This window comes from Salvia splendens, chromosome 1, assembly GCF_004379255.2.
Source record: "Salvia splendens isolate huo1 chromosome 1, SspV2, whole genome shotgun sequence".
NCBI classification, from domain to species: domain Eukaryota; kingdom Viridiplantae; phylum Streptophyta; class Magnoliopsida; order Lamiales; family Lamiaceae; genus Salvia; species Salvia splendens.
In genome coordinates this window covers 37,885,530-37,898,886 of record NC_056032.1, presented here as the reverse complement: position 1 = coordinate 37,898,886, position 13,357 = coordinate 37,885,530, and the positions used below count along the sequence as shown (strand labels likewise).

At 35.3% G+C, this 13,357-nt stretch overlaps 3 protein-coding genes across 6 annotated transcripts; 1 reads left to right on the top strand and 2 right to left on the bottom strand.

Moving 5' to 3' along the window:
- Positions 1-55: 55 nt before the first annotated feature.
- LOC121749453 (exosome complex component RRP42-like) lies at positions 56-3,352 on the bottom strand. Of its 2 annotated transcripts, XM_042144030.1 has the most exons (8): positions 3,129-3,344; positions 1,697-1,824; positions 1,555-1,611; positions 1,309-1,401; positions 975-1,053; positions 757-881; positions 516-659; positions 56-432 (listed from the first exon to the last, which is right to left on the bottom strand). In XM_042144030.1, the coding sequence occupies exons 2-8, from the start codon at positions 1,820-1,822 to the stop codon at positions 190-192; spliced, it is 867 nt and encodes a 288-aa protein (XP_041999964.1). In that variant the 5' UTR covers positions 1,823-1,824; positions 3,129-3,344; the 3' UTR covers positions 56-189. The 2 variants fall into 2 exon arrangements, with proteins under 2 accessions (XP_041999964.1, XP_041999959.1); XM_042144025.1 differs by having other exon boundaries at positions 757-1,053; positions 3,129-3,352.
- Positions 3,353-5,028: 1,676 nt separating this feature from the next.
- LOC121749437 (inositol oxygenase 1-like) lies at positions 5,029-9,760 on the top strand. Of its 2 annotated transcripts, XM_042144011.1 has the most exons (11): positions 5,033-5,361; positions 8,098-8,191; positions 8,265-8,346; positions 8,418-8,622; positions 8,688-8,747; positions 8,828-8,880; positions 8,964-9,086; positions 9,162-9,231; positions 9,309-9,387; positions 9,476-9,557; positions 9,630-9,760. In XM_042144011.1, the coding sequence occupies exons 1-11, from the start codon at positions 5,202-5,204 to the stop codon at positions 9,654-9,656; spliced, it is 1,035 nt and encodes a 344-aa protein (XP_041999945.1). In that variant the 5' UTR covers positions 5,033-5,201; the 3' UTR covers positions 9,657-9,760. The 2 variants fall into 2 exon arrangements, with proteins under 2 accessions (XP_041999941.1, XP_041999945.1); XM_042144007.1 differs by having other exon boundaries at positions 5,029-5,361; positions 9,476-9,674.
- An 88-nt stretch (positions 9,761-9,848) lies between these two features.
- Positions 9,849-12,093, bottom strand: LOC121749446 (nudix hydrolase 26, chloroplastic-like). 2 transcript variants are annotated; one of them, XM_042144017.1, is made up of 6 exons: positions 11,859-12,093; positions 11,728-11,778; positions 11,148-11,240; positions 10,852-10,946; positions 10,120-10,234; positions 9,849-10,034 (listed from the first exon to the last, which is right to left on the bottom strand). In XM_042144017.1, exons 1-6 carry the CDS (start codon positions 11,922-11,924, stop codon positions 9,969-9,971), a joined length of 486 nt encoding a protein of 161 aa, XP_041999951.1. In that variant the 5' UTR covers positions 11,925-12,093; the 3' UTR covers positions 9,849-9,968. The 2 variants fall into 2 exon arrangements, with proteins under 2 accessions (XP_041999951.1, XP_041999953.1); XM_042144019.1 differs by lacking the exon at positions 11,728-11,778.
- Between the last annotated feature and the right edge of the window lie 1,264 nt (positions 12,094-13,357).

Sequence of the window (13,357 nt, the reverse complement as noted above, 5' to 3'; positions counted from 1 at the left end):
CCATACAGATCATAATAAATGGACTGAGTCTTGTCAAAGTGTGCCCAAAAATCAATTGCAACCCTAAAATGCCAAATCATCAATTAACTAGAGATATTACATTAGATTTAGTCTATAGTTGACATAAATTAGACTTGGAACTTCGCATGTCAGTATAGAAGCAAGAAACAACAACCCCACATAGTGAGATTAAGATTCCATCTCATCGCAAGCCTCAGCCGCAGCTATTTCTGAATCCAGTTTGTTCATCAACTGCTCACTTACATGTTTGGCGGCCGATACCATATCAAGTATAACAGTTGGATTAAGGCCGGCGCCCCCTCTTTTTGTCAGACCACATATCCGCCCTTGCCTGTTGATTGAGACCGACACAGCTGAACTCATCTGGGACTCCTCTTCCGTCGTTGCATCTACAATATAATGCCTCCCAACCTGTAAAAGTCAAGAGCATCTCAGAATCCAAACCCCGACGCTTAAAAAAAAGATGGAAAATTAGAGAAAATGTGAATTTCTGCCTTTGTTAAAGTGACTATAACAGGGACCCCCGACGTGTCAAATTGTAGAAACTCCTCATCGCTCACATCAACCTCCGGGTGCTCATCAGAGGGAGCGTTGGCAGAAACTTGAACTTTTGGAATAGCTGTATTGCTTAGAGCAGCCTATGGAAAATTAATAAAATTGTTCATTTCTGTCGATAAACCACGTTGATGTAATGCAATATGATTACTCCAAAGCCAAAAGAGAAAAATTATACACCTTAATGGCATCGGCCAAAGCATCCAGCACGTTACCATCTGAACTAACAACAAGACCATCAATGTAGAGATCCCAACAGACCTTCCCTCGAACAATGCACAGAGATGACAGATCAATTCCAGCACCTGGAGCAAATTCGGGAGACCATAAATTGTTATAACTATTTATGTAACGAACATAAATTGCAGATCTAATCATCATGTACTTGTAAGTCGTACCTGCACCACTTTTACCACCCAACAAACACCTTTCAAGTGCTGAAGAGAGCTCTGTGGATAATTCTTCACCCCCTCTGCCCTGTTATTAAGGATTAACAGAAATTGTCACCGCCCATAATACTGAAATAGGTGTATTATCCAAGAAGTGGATATTGGGAACCAATTGTGTATTCCGTAGTTCTCCAAATATTAATATGAAATATCAATCACCCAATGACAAGGCACATAGTGCCATCTTCCCAAAATATTCTTGGTTATGTAAGTATTTGATATTCCAATAACAAACCAGCACATAAACCCATTCACACATTAGAAAGAAATGAAATTCATAAACCTCAAAAGATGGTTCAGCAGTTGGACTGCAGTCAACATGTATGGAAACTTTTCCTTTGTCGGGATATGATGGATTTGGCTTTCCAAGCTCAGCCTGTAAATAAAATAATAGAATGGAAAAGATTCAAGTGAGTCAGAAAATCCAAAGATAAAATGGCATAAAACAAGAGTTCCAAGACACCAAAAAAAAACTTAACAAGCCAAATTTGAAATCAAGATGCAAAGTGATTGTTTGACAGTAAAATACCTTTACACTAGCAATAACATCTGTTGCCCCGAGCTTCACTCTTGCTGAGCCACTTGCCTTTTTAACATGAAAGAATAGATAAGTAAACATGCAATCTACTAAACGTATTGAAGAACACCTCAAAAGGTCACACTAACTGTACCTGAGGAATGATACCAGTTTCAACAAAAATGGGTCGGTAAGTTAGTCGTTTCCTGCCATCAGTGCGTAAATCCTGATCAATCCCACCTTTTATAAATGTTTGCTCCCCTAGCGAGAGTCCCACCATAACTGCAAGAATATACATGAAAAGCTGAAAGGTCAACATTCAAACGTCAAACCATTAAAAACTCCTGCAAAGAAAGGAGAAACATCATATCTTGTTATCCTAGCATGTTTTTGCAGGATAATTCCCAAATTTTCAGTTCAACGTCTTGTTTGGTGGAAGCAAAACGTCCCAATTGAGCATTGGAGAGGTGGAAAAGCCAAAAAACAATATCAGAGAATAAGTTCACTGGAAGAGCTCTTAAGGTATCCCAAAAATGACCAAAACGAAGCATGCAGGACTATAGACAGTTAAAGCATGAACAACTATTGAAACTTGAGGGAAGCAATGGAATATACAGGCATAAAATCATGGAGTTTAAAAATCTTATTCTTTCTGTACATAAGAATAAGAACAGTATGCTAAAAGAAACAACTTATTAGAAGATGGATTTGGCTTAGCTTTCAAGGAAAGCTCAAAAGGAAGTGGTTAAGCAATAAAGTAAGTCAAAGCTGCCAGTCTAAAGTCTATGTGCTCAGCTAAGCAAAGCACCGAAATCTAGCATGCTGTTGGGATCTTGTTCAGAAGAAACTCACACATAACTTGTTTATAACCAAACACTGGTGCAATTCCTTTCATAATTTTAAATCAATCCAATAAGTGTGCCAAAAATAATATTCAGACTTCTTAAGATAAATAGTGAGAATATCTTTTTACAATGTATATGTGGCAAGACTTTCGGAATGATGCCAGTGCAGTGCTTAAACTATTACTCAAATTAAAAATGTGATCTTATCCTATAATCATCAAGTCATCTTACAGTTTTCTGTCGAAGGGTACCTCTGTCAAAAATACTACCATTACACTAAGGTTGATTAACCTTCTTTTTATAGTATGTTGTTTCCGCTCCCCCTCAGCTGGGTGATTTGGGCATTTTGTCAAATCAAAAAAAACAAAAAACTTAACAGAGGCCATTCATGTAGCACTAGAATTGCAGGTTGCGGGGAAAAGGTCGAACAAAACAGATTCACATAGCAAAATCGACTAAAAATCTACTCCTATGATTCACATTAAATCAATGTTAATTTAACATATAGATATAGATAAAAGTACCAATAATAAATTCACAATGTCTTCAAACCAAATTCCAATATGCGAAGAAATCGAGAATAAGTTGAAAAAAACATAACAAAACTGATAGAATAAGTCGTGAGTCGCGTATGCTTCTTTGAAACTACCAAATTTTGCAGCTAACAAATCTTCAATAAACCATTTAGAAGAACATGGTAAGGCCCGAAGCCATAGCTAAAAAATGCAGGAATGGAGGTACCTAAATCTGACGACACGGACGCAAACGTTGAGTTGAGACGGAAGCCGGAGAGTGGACTGAATGGGAGCGGCGGCGATACCGGTATTAAAGACGGCTACCGACCGACGAGTAGGGCTTAGTGTTTGATTTTGATAGACTAAATATCAGCGTAGAAACTGAATTATAAATTAAAATAATCACCGTTCTAATTCATAGGGATTGTTTCATAAATTGCATAAATACGGAGTAAAACTTTTTCCTCTTCACTTTTAGCTGCACTTGCACCTATCAATGGTATATGTTTATATTTTAATATCAATTCAATTTCATCTATTCATTTTTCAATTTCATGATATTTTTATTTATTCAATTTATGGTTGTACTTGTTTGTACCTCAATTAATAAGAATACTTGTTATTCATTCTAAGCGAACTACAATATAGTGTATTTCGACGTTGCATCCAAGCAGTAAAACTAAAATGAGAGTTTACAACAATGATGACATTCACAAAGCATAGTTTAATTACTTTGGTATGGATGAAGAGGACACCAACGATGAAGGCTGCAATGAAGAGGAGACATCGGAGTTAAAATATGATAGCAATATTTTTTACTGCGTTCGACCTTATTAGTTTCGATTTCTGAATTCGCCACTACATCTCACAAGACATCCGAAAACACATAAGCTTCACTCTCTTGCATTGCTAAAATAAACCTAACCTAATACGGAGTTCCTCTATCATACGGAAGATGATTCATTCCTTGGGCGGCACATAATTTTATGTAGTTTTATTTTGTATGTTAGGTGGGGGGAATGAAGTAAGAGATATGGAATAAAATAGAGATAAAAGAATTTTTTTTTGAATAATGTGTCATCATCTTGAGTGAGACAAACTAAAAAGGAAAGTTGATCTTTTTCGATGGGATGAAGGGAATACTATTTATTGGAAATCTAAGTCTGGGATGTGGCTGACTATGTCAATACCATGCTAGAGAAATTTTATTTTTAATAATGTGTCATTTTGAGTGAGATAAACTAAAAATGAAAGTGAATCTTTTTCGGTCGGATGTAGGGAATACTATTTCTTGGAAATCTAAGTCTGAAGTGACGGACTATGTCAATACCATGGTAGAGAATTCAAGCTACATGCTTCTAGCCTATTCTAATATTGTACTCCCCCGTCCAACAAGATTATGCACTTTCTAATTTATGAAACTTTTTATCTCTAATGAGATGAGACTCATTCTCCATTAATGATTCTTTAATTACTTTTTTTTCAACTTTCTTACTTTACCAATTGTATATTAAAATTTGTGCGCAACCAAAAGTGTATTCTCTTGTGAGACGGAGATAGTAGTAATTTAAAATATCTCTACTATGTCAGTTAATGCTTCCTAATTAATTGCTCTAGATAATTCTAGCAATGTTGGTGGAGACAACTTTGTTCAATACTATTTGTATATTGGACTCTTATTTATGTGCTGAAGATTAATACTCATGTAGTCATTCAAAATGAAACTAGTGTACAAGATTGGTGATCAAGATTGAATTTTTGAATATTTCTTGAAGCTACAAAATAATGGTTTTGAATTGTTGAGGTACAGTTGTTACATACTTCCCATTAAAGCTATGCAAAAAATTGGTTGTCCAAAAGCAAGATTTCAAGTTTTCAACTTCCGTGGCTGGAAATATTAGACAGCCATCTGCATCTGATTCGCTTGCCAAAAATGGAAAGATTTTTTCCAGGAAAATATAAATGATTGGTACCATCACTTAACATTTACACCAATACTATGAAAATAGCCATAAAACATTTAATTTTGCAGATTAGTATTCAAACATTGTAATAATTGTTGAATAATTCAGTTAAAAATCTTCACTCACCACATAAAGAAAATTTGGACCGTGGTTAGTAGTTGAAGCATCCTTTTTTTATGATGACCTAACAAGTACTATTAGAAGTTTAGTGCCAAATCATACAACATTTTTGCAGATTACTATTCAAGTAACAATTGAGAGAGGAATCTGAAGAACATACCAACTCACTTTGCCATCAAAACCTTCACTAAAGAGCCATATTTTAGGTTGTTGAAATGGCAACCAATTTTTGCCCTTTTCCTTTCAAACTTGGTCTACATCATTCCTTTTCCAAGTCTTCTTCTTCATTACAGGTGTTAATAAACAGAGAGATTTTCCTTAAAGTTGAATGCAGATCACAAAATGCTGAGGAAGATTTTTCCGGATATGGTTTTAGTAAGTTTGCTCCTTAATTTCTCTGTGTTGTGCAATTTATTCTTGTGTTTTCCTTCTTGCTTTTCCAAGTTCCATAAGTTTTGTTAGAAACGATCAAATAAGTGAAGATGATCTGGTTTTTTTGTCAAGAAATTCTGAATAATCTTTTACATTATGGGTTGTACTTAGGCATAAGGCGATTGTAATATGCTACTGTATTATTGGAGAACTATTACACGTTAAAAGAATTAACACAAACATAAATGCACAAATCATAGTTACAAAACAACATTCACATATAAAATGTGACTCTAAGGCAATGTTACATGCATTTTGCCTAATTTATTAGGTAGTAATATAAATTATAAGCGATTTAATGGATTAGCTTAAAAACTGTATAATATTCTAAAGTCATGTGACTCAAGTCCATTTATATCGTCTCTCCAAATGTATATTAGAAATGAGATTAACTATATAATGGGTTGGTTGTCAATAAAATCACCAAGTTTGATCTAATTCTGGTTTGTCCCAAACCTTTTCAAATTTGAATAACAAATCATGACATTTTAATAAAAAATCGTAATTGTCTCATTTGACCAAATTTGTGCTATGATTTTTAATTTTTGAAGCTCAAAAAGACATCGTTTAATCATCCACGTTGTCACACAAATATACATTTACGTTTGATAGCACTAAAATTTAGCACATATACACCAATTTAGCATCAAATTTGCATTAAAAAAAAGTTATCATGAGACAATTAAGAAATTATTTTAAACTTTGTGATTTATCATTGAAAGATGTGGGAAAAATAAGAATTTGACCGAACTTTGTGAATTGATAAAACTAACCTTTATTTATTTATTACTCCATCCGTCCTAAAAACATAAGGACATTTGGGACGATACAAGAAATAATGCATAATTGGTAGTATAATACTCCCTCCGTCCCAGCCTAAGTGAGACGTTTTCCTTTTTGGTACGTCACAACCTAAGTGAGACGTTTCATTTTTTGGCAACAATCAACTCACTCCTCTCTCCTACTTTTTCCTCATATCTCTTTTACTTTTTCTTCTCTCTTACTTTATTTTCTATCTTTCTTACTTTTTCCTTCCTCTTACTTTATTCTCTCTTTTTATTTCTTACTTTATCATTTCTCTTACTTTTTTCTTTCTTTCTCTTTCTTACTTTATTATTAATAATTTAATTCACTAAACACCATTACCTAAATTCCTGTGCCAAAATAGAAACGTCTCGCTTAAGTCTGGACGGAGGGAGTAAAAGAAATGTGGAGAATGATAGTTAATAGTGTTAGTGGATAATGAAACCTATATTATTATTATTGTTTAATGGTGGACCCTGGTGGTATAAGCTGTAAATAAATTGATGTATATGGATAATGAGTTTGAAAGAACTTTGCATAAATGGAAATGAGATATTTTTATGGAACGGACGAAAAAGGAAAGTGTCTTTATTTTTATGGGACGGATGGAGTATTAACTTATTTTTACTGTTTTTGTTTGCTATTTTTCTTTTATATATTTAATTATGCGAATTTGTTTTTATATAAACACCTCTCGCCTAGAAAGAACTATATACACATGTATTATCTAAAATAGTGAACTTCAAAATTAGTCCCTGGGCAATGAGGTTTGTACGTTTTAAGTCTCTGAACTCAAAAAATATCACTATATGTCTCTGGAAAATCATTAATCACATTTCAGGTCTTTCTTCACTTATTATTTTTTATTTTACCCCTGAACCTCTTTTGGAGTATACATTATATTTTTTTTTAATATTTTAGGAATTCAAATCTAACATTATACCACTATTATTTTTTAGTTCTAATTTTAATATTAAGTATATGCCCAAATAACAATAATGAGAATAAAAAAAGATCATATTAGTTGTGTATATACATATTGCAAAAGAAGAAGCAGCGGTAGTAATAGTAATAGTAATATTAATAATAATAATAATAATAATAATAATAATTTATTGCTATTAGTAGTAAATTTGTTGTGTGTATATATCTAAAAATATGTAAATATTTAGTAATAATTTCTAAAAAGAAATGTGTATGTTTAAATTATTATCTATGCACTATATTATATAATTATATAAATTAAAAATAAAAAGTACATATATGTAATGTGATATTTGTTTTTTATAAATATCAATGAATTTAGATTAAATAAGTTCTCAAAGAGTTAGGGGGGAAATGTGGGTAAGATAAATTGAGAATGATTTGAAATGTGATTAATAATATTCCAAAAATATGTGGTGATATTTTTCAAGATCAGGACCTACAACGTGCGAACAGACTAATTTTAAAGTTTACTCTATCCAAAAAAAGAGGGGAAAATAACATTGTTTAATAAAGAGATCTCAGCATTATATTTTTCTTGATGATCAATTAGGCTAATCGCTTTTTGGGGATGAGAAACGTGACACATTAATAGTGTATTAAATATAGTTATCCGAAATATAAGTATCATCCAAACAGTTAACATGCATCTTTAACTAGCTTCATTACATTATACCCTATGAAATCATAATAACCTTGTAGAGAGCACTTTTGTTTTTGTGTAACCCTTCAATTCCACCTTCATCATCTCAACATGACTATTCTCCTCCACCACCCTAACTTTGGCAAACATATATGTATATGAATTTTACAAGTATTCATACTTCTACACATTTCGCTCTTCTCTACAGTGATAGATTTTTGGATTTGACATTCTTGTTTATGGAAAAGGTGTGGATGATAGGACTGCTCCTCAAACTGATGAACTAATTCTTGATCATAGCTTAGTAGTGCCTCACACCAATTCATACGGCCATTCTTTCAGGTCTCTCCCTATCCCTCTCATTGTCCAGTCATATAGTAGTAGTATTATTCTAAGTGAGACGTTTTTGTTGAAGGGATTATGAAGCTAAGAACGAAAGAAGTGAGATGGTTGAGGAACTCTATCGCCTCAGCCACATCAACCAAACATATGACTTCGTAAGGATAAGCCCACAAAACTAACCATGTATATTTCACATTCTGGTGCTGATGGTGATAGAGTGATGCAGGCGAAGCATATGAGGGACAAGTACAGGTCACTGGATCACGTAGAAATGAGCATCTGGGAATGCTGTGAGATCCTCAATGATGTGGTGGACGAGAGTGATCCGGATTTGGATGAGCCTCAAATTCAGCATCTGCTCCAATCTGCAGAGGCCATTAGGAAAGATTATCCTAATCAGGACTGGCTGCATGTGACTGCTCTCATTCATGGTTGGTATCCCCATATGTAACAAACAATATATCCAAGTAGTAACAATTATGTATTGCTGTTGTAGATCTTGGGAAGGTTCTTCTTCTGCCTAGCTTTGGAGGTCTGCCCCAATGGGCTGTTGTTGGTGAGCTCATCATTTCATCAAAGTTGCTCATCTTCTCTCACCCTTCTTCTTCTAGCTGTTCATCATCAGCTTGATTTCAGGTGATACATTCCCTCTTGGCTGCGCTTTTGATCCATCAATCGTTCACTACGAGGTCTGTCTTCCATCTCTCTCTAGAACTACAATTTCTTTATGCCATGTAGGTAGAAAGTTTACATGACATCTCAAATTTCGCAGCATTTTAAGAGTAGCCCTGATTACAAAAATCCAGCCTATAGCACACAGCTTGGAGTTTATTCAGAGGGCTGTGGACTGGACAACATTTTGATGTCATGGGGGCACGACGACTACCTGTACCTGGTATGACTCCATAACCTCGTCTTCTGGACACCATGGATTCTTGAAATCAACTCTATTCTCCAAATGATCTTGCAGGTTGCCAAGGAAAACAAGACTACCCTGCCACCGGCTGCACTCTTCATCATTCGATATCATTCTTTTTATGGCAAGTACTTGTACATGTGTGTGTGTGTGTGTGTGCGTGTGTGTGTATCTGGACTTAACTCTTAATCTGTGGTTCAGCACTGCACAAGTCAGGGGCATACAAGTATCTGATGAATGAAGAAGATGCTGAGAATCTCAAATGGCTTCAAATTTTCAAGTTGAGAAGATTTACCTTCTATATTTGTTTCCAGTTCTAGAGTTATATTTTTGAGACAATTTACATAGTCTAATCACTGTTTCTGCAGCAAATATGATCTCTACAGCAAAAGCAAGTCTGGTGTTGATGTGGACAAGGTGAAGCCATACTACATCTCCCTTATTAAAAAGGTTAAACTCCAAACATGCCTAACATTATTTTCCTCTTCTACTTTTTCTTATGGCGTGATTGATGCAATGCAGTACTTCCCACCAAAGCTCAAATGGTGAAGAACTGGTGCTGTCAAGATGTGTTAATGAAAGCTTATGTCTGATTATCTTATGCTTCTTTTCATATTCTTGGAATGGAGAATTATATTATATTGTGCATTGGCAGTGATGAGAGTATAAAAGATTTTCTTCAATAAAGTTCCTCATTTGTGTGCTTCTTAAAATGAAAAGGAGCAAAATTAAGACAGAATGTGCAACAGAACCAAAAAATTTGCAATTTCAACAGAATTAATGTATCATCCTATGATGTTATTGTTGGGAGCAGTAGCATCTTACAGACTGGGCTTTCGGAAACAACATGAACTCAATTATCTACTCAAGATACGGAGAGAAAGCTTTCATGACTTGTTCGTACACAGGCTTCTTGAAATCCACCGCCTACAGATAAAAATACGAGGGTGTCGGGTTGCCAAGAAATGATTAGGTCTTGAAACCATAGTTTTAGATGAGAAAGAGAGCTTACATGGTTGACTATCTCCTGCGGAGACATCCACGACCACTGTCCAAACTCAGGCTTTTCAGTTCCATTGCCCAAGAGGTTGACCTCCTCGTCCTTCCCGTTGAATTTCAACAGAAACCTCAAGTTACAAGTGTAATGTCAGACAAACAGTACTTCTGATTCATGTGCAAATATCATAAAACAAAAATATTAAACAGCTCTATCTTTCGCTATTCCTATTTTGTTTTCCGGCTATTCACAAAACTTTGGCATGCAGCTAGTATCAGATAGCTTGTTTAGGATGCTCGAAAATACCATCACAGTGTTCTCTCGTCAGCAGAATTGTGTACCAATCTAGATAATAAGAGTGGATACCAACAGATTGCAAATGCAGGAGTTGTTTGTATCATTTCTAGCTTCGTATATATTTTCTAGGAGATATGATCATTCATGCCACATCTCCACCCTTAGTCCTTTACCACTAATCTGGAAAAACATTACACAATAGCTGCTGCGCATATAATCTAGTACGGGGTATGCCAATAAAGGAATCATAAATGTTCCCTGATGCTAATGTGCATACCGACCATTAGACTGAAGATCTACAAGAACCATTTAAATAGACTATGCATGGCCCTTGAACCCTGGCACAGTAGTACACTTTTCAGGAATGTCCAAAAAGACACCCGAAGCTCACAAGCATATTTATAGCAAATATTTCAAAGTTGTGAAGAAATGAGAAATAAGCATAACTACCATTTTTGTGCTTGACCCTTCCAGTCTGAACCCCATTGCAGCTTGAGCTTTTGCCTCACCTCTGGTGGGAAATCATATGTCAACCAAAATGGTGCCTGCATAGATCACTTCTTAGACATGACAGATAATACGATATTAAAAGCCCATTAAAGTGCAGACTTTTCTGTATAAGACAACTATATCAGAAGCTTAGATACTGCAGTTGATACATGTAGAAGAAGAGCTAAAATTCCCCCGTTCACATATAAAGCTAGATACTGAAAAAACAGCAATACAAGTCAAGTTTCTACACATACCTCGGCAACAATATCAGCTGAAGTGACTCCAGTTTCTTCTTCCAATTCCCTAATGGCAGCATTTCTAGGATCCTCATTTTCATCAATTCCACCCTAAGAGAAAAACTCATATCATGTCAAGATTCCTCAAAAACTTGCACGTTATAATACCAACTAAGTTCAACCTCACATTCCCAATATGAAGAGTCTTTGGATTGGCACGAAATATAGGCTTCATGTGAGCCTCGAATACCTTAAGTCAACCACCATCAACACTCAAACTTATAGTATACTACGTATTTCACTACAATACAAGTCATCCCTATGCATTAATAAGAATAACAATAACTACATCAGAGTAGGCATTCACCAAAAGCAAATGCTAATACGTAAATGCAAGAGTTAAAGTCTATACTTTCAGTTGTAACTCACAACCCTAGAAATATATGAATAGCAACCAATGAAAAACTCAATTTAATAGTGCAATTTTTGAAGTTCACATTTTTCATCACATCACCGGAGAGAAACCCCATTCTACGCGCGAACATCAAAATTTAAGAGAACAAGGTAAAAATCAATAATATTGATCGGTTGAATTAACCTGAGGCATTTGCCAAGCATCCGGAATATCGAGTCTAGAAGCAGCAAAAATCTAACAAAAAACAAAGATCATCACATAAACCAAACAAGCAAAATCCAAATAAACAATCATGAATTAGAAATATAACCCACTTTTTTTGAGGGATTGATGAGACAAATCCCCACATTTCTTCTGTAACCTTCTGGTGGGGTGTCCATGGCTGATGATGAGAGAGAAGAACGCAGAGATGAGAGGGATATGGGTGTAAATTTGGGGAGTTTGGAGGGGCAGTTACGGAAGAGAGGTGGAGCACGATGAAATGGGGAATTTAAAGATCGGCATATTTATAAAGCCATCAAGGGAAGCTCTAGTTGTTCAGTTCTTCCAATTCTATGGTTTATTTAATTGATTTTAGCAGATTATCATATCCTATACATTATTATATTGAATTCGTTCCCCAATAAAAATATCTCTGAATACTTTGATTGTTATAGATATATTTGTTAAACAATTATAAATATTTGATTTTTTAAGAAAGTTTGATTAATATAGTACTAAAAATGAGAATAATAGAAAGTGAGTGACAATTGCATATTCAAATAAATACTTATGCTATGTTGGAGCAACTAATGATAAATAAAAAATAAACTAATTATACGCATAATTAAGAGCATCTCCAATAGGTTAGGACGTCAAATAGCCCTCAAATAGCCTTCACACTGCCACATCATCAGCACTACAATTCTCCTGCCACATCAGCTTGCCACATCAACTGGACATCAAATAGCTTTCACATAGCCTTCACACTACCTATCCACATCACTAATAACAATTATATAATTTAATTTACACTCGTATCAACATACGGAATTTAATTTACGAGACAAATACGGAAAAATCGAATAATAATATTAAAATTTAAAAAGTACATTAATTTTTTAAAAAAAGTACAATAATTAAAAAAATTACATTTAAAAAATTACATAAATTTGCATAAAAACTAACGCCTTGCAATCCTCCGCGCCCACAACTCTTCAACTAAATCCTTTTGCAGTCGAATATGAGCCTCCGTCTGACGCATGTCGGTTCAACGCGCGTATATATAGTGTTTTCGAAAAATAAAAAAAAAATTAAATCCGACGCCGGTTTGGCGCCGATCCGGGACGCACAATGGCGCCCGTGAGGATCGGCGTCGGAACCGGCGTCAGCGCGGGAATCGGCATGGCGACGCCGATTTTGACGCCGGTTCCAATGGTTCGGCGTCAAACCGGCGTCGGCGAAAAATCGGCGTCGCGGTGGTGACGCCGGTTATTGGAGATGCTCTAAGTGTGACAAAGCAACTTTACGACTGATTCGCCCAAGTTGAAGGCTATAGCCTATAGATATCTAACTGTAGGCCTCGTTTGTTACCCATGTTGGGCCAACATGGTTTAAGAGGTTGTAACCTCCAAGCGTAGGTTTAGTGGTTGAGATAGTAATCTTCGCTCCGTGTTTGTTTGTACAGACACATATCTCCATATCCGTAAATACTCGTTTGGTACGCCCTTTAGAAACTATAGATACACACGTGAAATCCCCATTTTGTCCTCGTTGATTTTTCAAAAGGCCCAGTATGCCCTCGTTGCCCCCATTTGGCGCTGATCTCCAATTT